The 9,098-nt window shown below is 54.6% G+C and overlaps 1 protein-coding gene across 3 annotated transcripts in view; it reads left to right on the top strand.

Moving 5' to 3' along the window:
- The first annotated feature begins 5,905 nt into the window (after positions 1-5,905).
- ADAM33 (ADAM metallopeptidase domain 33) overlaps positions 5,906-9,098 on the top strand; it is a 68,477-nt gene continuing 65,284 nt past the window's right edge. For all 3 annotated transcript variants that reach the window (XM_088133219.1, XM_088133220.1, XM_088133218.1), the window contains exon 1: positions 5,906-6,164. In XM_088133219.1, the coding sequence (XP_087989345.1) occupies positions 6,014-6,164 (151 nt within the window). In that variant the 5' untranslated portion in view covers positions 5,906-6,013. The remainder of the gene's footprint in view (positions 6,165-9,098) is intronic.

The raw sequence follows: 9,098 nt of genomic DNA, 5'->3' as shown, positions 1-9,098 counted from the left end.
TAGCTTCTATGAAATATGGATGTTATGCAGAGATCTCTTGCTTCTCCGTTGGTTGCAACTCCCCTTTTCTCTCTCTCTCTCCATAAATGATGGGATCTCTCCTGATCTGTGGGACGTGCACATAGAGGCTCGTGTGTTATGATTCATACACGCGCAAGTCGTGTGACTTGCTCATCCCGCCTGTGCCTGTCCAGTGCTGGTCTGAACCGAGCCACAGAAAGCTTACAATAGCTTTTCTTTTCTTTTTTTTAAATTGGAGCTTTGAGGTGGTTTGCGTAAACTTGGCCAAACAGGAAACCTGTGATTCAGAGGGTGACCCTGTCCCCTGATGCCCGGCCACAGGGTTTGGATCATTTCAGAATTATGCAGGTCAAGGGTCCCACCTTCTGCCCAGCCCATGTACTAACAGACATTTGTGGTGGGGGGAAAGAAAAATTTGGGACAGAAGGAGAACATCTTGATATAATCCATAGCTATCCCATTCATGCTCCAAAGAGAGGGTGGCGGCCAGAGACCTTAGTGGCGTTCAGAGGGGATTCCAACTTTCATGGAGGAGGAAAACCCTACTTGGGGGGTGGGATGGGGGGAGTCCGAGGCCCATGAATTAGCCTTGACTGGATTCCAGTTGGAGATTCAGGATGTGAAAATTGCAGGCTTCAATATGAGCTTGCAATTCAAGATTCAGAGGGGAACGGATTCAGTCTGAGCCACTTCTAGGTCTAAGAGTTGGATAAAAAAAGAAAATCGGGGATTGGGGATTCTTACTCTGAGTTGGGGCTGGGGATTCTTACCTTGAATCAGACCCAGAAAACAACTAACAACTCACAGAACCCTTTCAACCTAGGTGTTACAAGTATTGTGTGGACGTGGTGAGCGGCCGGTCCACCTCTCTGCACCAATTAAAGCTTCTGCACGTCCCTCAAGGGGATCTTCCCCCTTCCCCCCCACCCAGAGAGCCCAGCTCAATGATTCCTGGAGGGCCATTCAGCCTCCCCACCCCGCCTTCCACAAAAGGGATAAACGAGGACGTTGGGCCTTCGCATTCTCCTTGGGAGCTTCTTGGACAAGCCGGGAACTGAGCTAGGAAGATGAGAAGCAAAGCTGGCTTTTAATTGTGCATGTTGGCAGCAGAGAGGAGAACAACGCACAGCAGCGGTTCTGAATCCCCCACCCTGATCAGGAAGAAGGGGGGGGAGGCGGCAGAAGAGGGCTTAGGACCCCTCCCCTGCCCCACCCCACCCCAAGCCGCTTCTGGCTCTGGGTCCTCCATATGCTCTGGGTGGGGAGGGCAACGGGCCACCGGGCAAAGGCTCCTTCAAAAGATGCTGCTGCATCCGAGACAGGAGCACGGAGCTGGAAATGGGGAAGAGGGGTTGCCCTGCCGATTTGGGGCAATTACTGTGGGGGCAGCGAGGGTCAGGGTGGGACACTCAGTGGGCGGGAGAGTCAGGAGTGAACCCCCAAATGCAGAAGGCAAAGAGTGGCCTTTCTCCTGCAGCTTTCTGGCTTGCGGTTGACTTTCGTTCAAGCTGCTCCTCTTCCTGCTGAAAAGCGCACACCGGTCGCTTCGTTTGCCGGCTCTGCCGCCTTCAGCAGTCCAGCTGGGGAAAAGGGCTGGAGACCCCAGAACCTTTCTGGTCTGCGACGGGAGGACCAGACTGGGTTTTCAAGGCTTGTTCAAAGGTCAGGGCTGAAGAGGCCAAAGCGAGGTCCACAGCTCAGGAGGGCCCTGTTCTTGCGCTTCGCAGCCTCACCAGCTGAACCAAGGGAGCCCGGGCGAAACGCAGTGCACCGTTTGAGGAAGGGGCTCAGCCCTGCCCCTCGCTGGGAGAAGAGTCGGAAGACCACAGCGTGAGCCCTCTTGTGTCCTTCCCCCCTCAGCAAAAGTATCGGATAGATGGAGGGGAAGGGCTGAAGAGCAAGCAGTGGCCAAACTGCCATTTCGCCAGTGCGAACGTCTCCTGCAAAAGATGCTTTTCTCCAAAGCTCCCCACTTTAAAACCTGGCCTAAGAGAGTGACTGCAGCTTAGGGAGCTAGGTTCAAATCCAGCCTGCCTGAAACTGACTGAGCTGTCATTAATTGGTGCCAACTATTCAATAATAGGAGTCAGAAGGGGTCTTAGAGGTCACTTAGTCCAGCGCCGTTCTGTGGTGCAATCTGCGAAACCACCCCTGACAGGTGGCCTTCTGGGCTTCATCTGAAAGCCTCCAGCGAGGGGGAGGCCACGGCTGATCCAGACGCTGCCCGCCACGTACTCAGCGGCTCTTACGGTCAGGAGATTCCTCCTCGTTTCCGGCTCAAAGACCTTTCCTCTCATTTCAACACTTGGTCCTCAGCCTGCGCTAGGATTCAACCGAGGTGGCGCCTTTCGCACACGGCAGCCTTGGAGATCCCTGCAAATTACTCTCCCGGCCGCCTCTTTGGCAGGCTAAACCGGCCAGCACGGTCAAACGTCCTGACAGAACTTGGCGTCGGGACCCCGCGTCATCCTGGAAGCTCTCCTCTGACCCTGCTCCAGTGTCTCCCGTCCCCGCGAAAGCCCAGAGGGGGACCCCTAGCCAAGGGGGGGGGCTAATCAGTGCAGAGCCAAACCAATTGTCCCCTGAGATGTGCACGCAAGGCTTCCACGCTGCTTGCGCCTCTTCAGCTGGGGCTCCCCTCAAAGGCCAAAATCCTTCCTACGCCCTGCTGAGAAGCCACGTCTCCCCATCATATACATTTCATTTTCCTACCCAGATACAGGGCCTTAAGTGTCTCGGTGCTCAGCCTCACCATGCGGGATTTGGCCCAATGTTTAAGCCTGTCGAGATCATTTTGAATCGGGATTTTGGTCTCCAAGTATTAGCCAGCCCCGCTGGCCGGCTGTCCACTGGACTTTGCTGGCTGGGGAATTCTGTGAGTTGAAGTCCACACCCCTTAAAGTTGCCAAGGCTGAGAAACCCCAGGCTAGCTGACCGGAGGCTACGCTTGGTACAAAGCAGTGTTCCCTTTCTCAGGGTTTCCAAGACTCTTCCCCAATCCCGCATGAGATAAAGACAGAACAAGCCAGCGGTGTTCTGTTCGTTTAAAAGAGGATTTGTTCTGCTCAAAGAGGAAGTATCCACGTTTAAAAGCTAAGTAAAAGTCTGGCTAGCCTTGAAGGATCACGAAAAGCTACAGCAGGATCAGCCGTCGTTAATACTCATTCCAAGGTTATAGATTGAGCTGGGAAATTGAAAACGAAAACAATACCCATTTGACAATGTTGCACACCAGCCCTAACAACCCAACACGTATCTCGACCTGAGTCAGCAGGAGTCCAACTCGGGGAATCTGAATCATCTCTTTGGTGCAAGGGCAGGGTTTCTCAGCCTGGGCCGCTTGAAGATGAGTGGACTTCAACTCCCAGAATTCCCCAGCCAGCACGGTCCTGCCTTTTAATTAATTAATTAATTAACGGTCACATTTATATGGCCCCACCCCATCTGACACGAAGTGACTCTGGTTGGCGTACAACACATAAATAAAACAGCAAATAGATAAAAAAACAATCATGATAAAAGGGTAAACCGTAATTATTAAAATAAACAATGTTATCAAACATTTTAAAAACATACAAACCCCACAGAGGGAGCAGAATATCAATCATAGTGGAGCCATCTGGGTTCCCAAAGGCCCCCAGGCCTGATGACATAACCAGGTCTTGAGGGACTTTCTGAACCAGTGTTTCTCAACCTTGGCAGCTTGAAGATGTGTGGGCTTCAACTCCCAGAATTCCCCAGCCAGCCATGCTGGCTGGGGAATTCTGGGAGTTGAAGCCCACACATCTTCAAGTTGCCAAGGTTGAGAAACACTGTCCTAAATGATAGCAGAGAAGGAGTGAGCCTCACATCAGGAGGGAGAATGTCCCACAAGGAGGGAGCCACGGCAAAGAAGGCCCACTGCCTAGGACCCACCAAATGCAAGTCCCTGGTTGGAACGTGTAGCATGCCTTCCCTGCCACATCTAATGAGATGGGCTGATGTGACTGGGGAGAGGCAGTCCCTCGGATAACCCAGCCCCAGGCCACGAAGGGCTTTAGAGCTCAAAACCAGCACCTTGAACTGGACCCAGAAGCAAACTGGCAGCCGATGCAGCCCGCAAAGCAGAGGTATAACATGTGCTCTTCTGGGAGCACACACACTCTGCACCAATTGAAGCTTCCAAATCGTCTTCAAGGGCAGCCCCATGTAGAGCGCATTGCAGTAGTCCATTAGCGAGGTAACCAGGGCATGAGTGGCTGTGAGCAGAGCCTCCTGATCCAGGAACGGCGCAACTGGCACACAACATGAAGCTGCGCAAAGGCCCTCCTAGCCACAACTGCCACCTGTTCTTTGAGCAGGAGTCAAGAGTCTAGGAGGACACCCAAATTGCACCCTGGGTCTGTCCGGGGAAGTACCACCCCATCCAGCACCAGAGATGGTATACTCCCAGAATCGGCAGGACCCCAAACCCACAGCCACTCCGTCTTGCCAGGGTTCAGCTGAAGCCTGTTGTTGCCCATCCAGACCCTCACAGCCTCCAGGCACTGGGATAAGGCGTTCAAGCATCCCTCAATTCGCCAGGAGCAGAGATATATAGTTGGGTATCATCAGTGTACTGATGATACCCCACCCCATGTCGACGGGTGAGCTCACCCAGCGGCCTCATGTAGATATTCAGTAGGAGAGGGGAGAGAATCAACCCCTGTGGCACTCCATAGTAGAGGCCGAGGGTGGGATTTCTCCTCCCCAGTTGCCACCAACTGGAATCAACCATGGAGAAAGGAGGTGAACCAGCACAAACTGTGCTGCCCACCCCCAGTCCCGAGTTGATCCAGAAGGATACCATGGTTGATGGTATCAAAAGCCGCTGAGAGGTCAAGTAGGGCAAGGATGGATGCACAACCCCCACCCCGCCCCCACCAGAGATCATCCAAAAGTGCAATCCGTGCTGTTTCCGTCCCATACCCGGGTCTGAATCTGGACTGAAAGGGATCCAGATAATCCGCTTCACCCGAGGCCCTCTGAAGCTGTTGTGCAACCACCTTCTCAACCATCTTTCCCAAAAAAGGGAGGTTAGATACCGGACGAAAAGTGTCCAGTAGGGTGGGATCCAGCGATGGCTTCTTGAGGAGGGGCGCTATCAGACGCCTCCTGACTTTTGGGCGAATGCGGCTCTCCTTCAACAACTAGCCAACTCGGCTTTCTCAGCTTGGCTTCCCCTCGGCCCTCGCTCTTCCTCTACGCCTTTGACTTGCAGTTGGGTCCTCTCCACTCTCTGCCACCTCAAGGTGATTCTGCCGCTCCTGCCCTGACTCCCGGTCCCCCCTTCGCCCAATAAGCTCTTCTCCGGCCAGGCACAGGCGGCGTGTCAAGGACCCGCTTGTACTGCATCCAGCCGCTGCGTGTCTTCTCACACCTCCAGCTCGCTCTTCCATACGACCAAGTCCAGGCAGTCGCCGGGAGTCCCCGCGGACTCCGAGGCTCAGAGAAGACAAAAGGGTTGCGAGCCGCCCAGGGGGCATCTGCGAGACGGGCGGCCATACGGGCCGAGGGGATCCTCGCTCCCTCCGTGCACCGCAGCGCCTTGCGAGCCCGCCCGGCGTCCCCGGTGCAGGGGCCGGGCTGGAGCCCGGGGGCACGGCGCGGCTTCGGCGGGACAGCGGCTCCCCGCTGGCAGAAGCGCTGCCCGCCCCCGCCCCCGAGGCGGGCGAGCAGGCGGGTTTCGGCCGCGGCGCCGGGCTGCCTAAGCGGGCTGCGCGAACGCCGCCGAGCGGCCTCCGCCAGCAGCCGGCCCGGGCGGAAGGAGGGCTCGCGCGCTCGCTCGCGGGTGGGCGGCGGGGCGGGTGGGCGCGCGGGGCGGGGCGGGGCGGGGCCCTCCGTGGGGCGGGCGGGGCGTCGCGGCCGGGGGCTGCGGGAGCCATGTGGTTCTCGTTAGAGCGGGGCAGCCGCGAGCGAGCCGGGCGGCAGGGCAGGGCAGGGCAGGAGCGGCTCCGCCGGGGAGCCGGGCAGCATGGAGGGGGCAGCCCCGCGTCGGAGCCGCGCTGGCCGGGCGCTCCGGGATCGGCTAGCCGGACGCCGCCTGCTCCTCGCCCGGGCGGCGGCGCTGCAGATGCTGCTGGGGCTGCTGCGCTCCGGCCCCGCGGAGGCTGCCCGAGCGCCAGGTAAGCAGGCGCCCCCGCCGGCCTCGGGGCGCCCGCAGGGGGCGCTTCCCGGGCGGCTGCCTTGGGCGGGGGTCTGGGGAGGGGGCGCGGAGGCTCTGGGCCGGGAAGGAAGCGGGGCTCGCCGGGTCTGGGGCCGGGGGAGCGGCAAGTAGGAGGACCCTCGGCTTGGCCTGGGTGAGAGAGGGGCGACTCCGAGAAATAGGGGGCTCTTGGAACTGGAGGGGCACGGCCCGAGAGTTGGGGGGCGCGGCTGTTTGTGGCGCGGCAAAGTTAATGCGGGTTTAGAGATCATTTTCTTAGACGGGCCGTAGAGAGGCTGTGGACAGAGACCCCTCTGCGTTGCCTCCGAAGGTCCCTTCATGGATGTCACCACAGAGCTCTTCACAGAAGAGCAATGATAACGAAACATAAATGGGTAACTTATGGGCATGTCCTGGGATTTTCTCAAAGGGTCTTGAAAGAGGAGAGAGGAACTGATATTAGAAAGGGACGTGTGTCAATGGTTTTCCTATGCAGTGACAAGAAAGATTTAAAAGAGAGAAAAGGACTTATGGTTTTGAATATGGTAAGGCTGAATTTGAAGCAGAACTGTGTACTAATGATGACCACGTTATTGCAAAGATGGGTAAACTATTCGTAAAACTAGAGGCAGAAGATGAACAAGTTAAGGACTGTATGATAAAACAGGCTAAACGTTTTGGCTATAACATACAGATGGAACAATGGGAAAATATGTGGCCGACAGGATTGAAATGTACATTGTGTTATAACCTTAAAGAGAATGTTTATAAGATGATGGACCAGAAACATTATCTACAATGTATAAAGGTACTTCAAATGTATGCTGGAAATGTGAACAACAAGAAGGGACATTTTATCATCTCTGGTGGACTTGTAAAAAAGCAAAAAATTCTGGAATGAGATACATATTTTCATACAGAAGATTTTAAGGATTAATATTCAGTCAAAACCAGAGACTTTCCTTTTGGGCCTGATGGATAAACAGTTGGAAAAAACTCATGGAACTTTGTTTTTATATATGATAGCAGCAAGGCTTTTATATGCACAGAGGTGGAAAGATAAGACCTTGCCCACAGTGGAGCAATGGATGGTGAAGATGATGGAGTGGGCTGAGATGGTGAAATTGACAGCTTTGATTTGAGATAGGACGTTGTGTAATTTCAGTGCTAATTGGAAATCCATTTTAGACTTTTTGCAGGAAACAGAAAAAAAATGAAATTATGTTGTATGGATGTGATGATTAGAAATAATATGGGTTAATAGAAGTAATGGAAGATACGTTGTAAATTTAGAGCAAGAGTTTGACGGATATTGTTACTTATATCTGTTGCAAGGAGGATCGGAAGTCAATTCTTCCTTTTTCTTTTGTTGTTTCTCTCTTTTTCTTTTCTTTTCTGCACTTTTGATCTTTACTATTTTCTTCTTTTCCAATTTTCTCCTCCTCCTCCTCCTCCCCCTCCTCTCCCCCTCCTCCTCCTTCTTTGTTAGTTTTTGCTGTTCTTTTTAAAAAAAATTAATAAAGTTATTATATAAAATAGGAAGAACTCTGGGCTGCATCTGAGCGGGAGAGAAAGGAGGCCTCCTCAACTTGGGGCTCTCTAGATGCGCTGGACTCTGAATCCCATCATGCCCAGCCCCCGTGGCCGCTGCCATGCCCACTGGTGAGCCAGCAGAGGGCTCTAACTCAGGGAGTGCATTCCTAGCTTTGCCCTTTGGATTGACCCCTCTCAAAAGCTTGGGGGGCACTGACCCTCAGCAACTCAAAGCAACCTTGGAGGGTTTTCTTGTGGTGGCGCTGGACTGGCCCTCCAACATGGCCAAGTCAGCTCTCCTGCTGGGGATCTAAGCAGGCACGCTGTCCAGCCTGGGGTGACGGAAGACCCCTTCCACCCATTCCCTGCAGAGTCCAGAAGAGACATTCCAAAATTGAGATGAGTCTTTCAGGAACATCTCTAGAAGCTGGAAGAGGGACGCGTCCTTCCCCTTCCTCCTTGCTGGTTATTTTAGGGCCTCTCCACAGCAGCACTGAGTTGGAGAGGCCAGCAGGCCTAAGTTTGGGGGTTCCCTGGCCGAAGCTGTCACCCTTGAGATCCCAGGCCACATCTGGCCCGTGGACATATGGCTTGCAGTTGTCGTCCTCCTGTGGGGAGGGGGGAGAGCTGAAGCAAAACAAAACATGGTTGGATTTCATTTAAATGTGATATGAATTAAGAAAGTCAGCCTGACGGTTCGTCCTCGAACTGAGAACGGTCCCGTCCCGTTCACGTTTTGGGAGGGCTTATTTAGGCTTTGGGGGCAGGGGCTGTTCCAGCAGCCCCCAAGCTTGTGGGTTTCCTCTGTTGGGGTGCTTGGCATTGGCACCCGGGTTCACCATGCCGTTAGGATAAAGGCCGCGGATGCCTTGAGCGGAAAGAGTGTAGAAGATTCGCTCCCCAACCGCTCGCAGGAAGGATCTGGCCGTTGTTCTATCACCCGCGCTGGAACCATTTCTTGCACTGCTGTTGTTCTTCCGCGAGAGACATTCCTTCCTTCTCTCTCTCCATCCCTTGTGGCTGCGGGGTCTGGCGAGGCTCCACCATGCCTCTATATGGTCTAGTTCAGATGCTAAAACGGGGTCAACCCAGCCTCTCCCTGACCCCGTGATGCGGGCCAGTGCAATCCGCTCCCTGCGCCTTCCCCTTGAGAAAGCAGCGAGCCGGTCTGGAGGAGAACCGTCGTGCATCACGCCCAGCCGTAAGACCAGCCCGACCCGTCCCGGCTGCAGACGTTTTACCAGCCCCCTTGGCTGCTTCTGCTCTCAGACACATCCTGTCATCCCCCCCACCCCACCCGACCCCACCCCAACAAGGCTTAGTCGACCTGACAACGTTTTGCTGTAGCTGTGACACATAGTCTGTGTGCCTTGATTTCAGT

This window comes from Python bivittatus, unplaced genomic scaffold, assembly GCF_059951505.1.
Source record: "Python bivittatus isolate LINGU-HERP-01145 unplaced genomic scaffold, Pbiv_v1 ctg000070_np1212, whole genome shotgun sequence".
Lineage (NCBI taxonomy): Eukaryota > Metazoa > Chordata > Lepidosauria > Squamata > Pythonidae > Python > Python bivittatus.
This window is presented reverse-complemented; position numbering and strand designations above follow the sequence as displayed.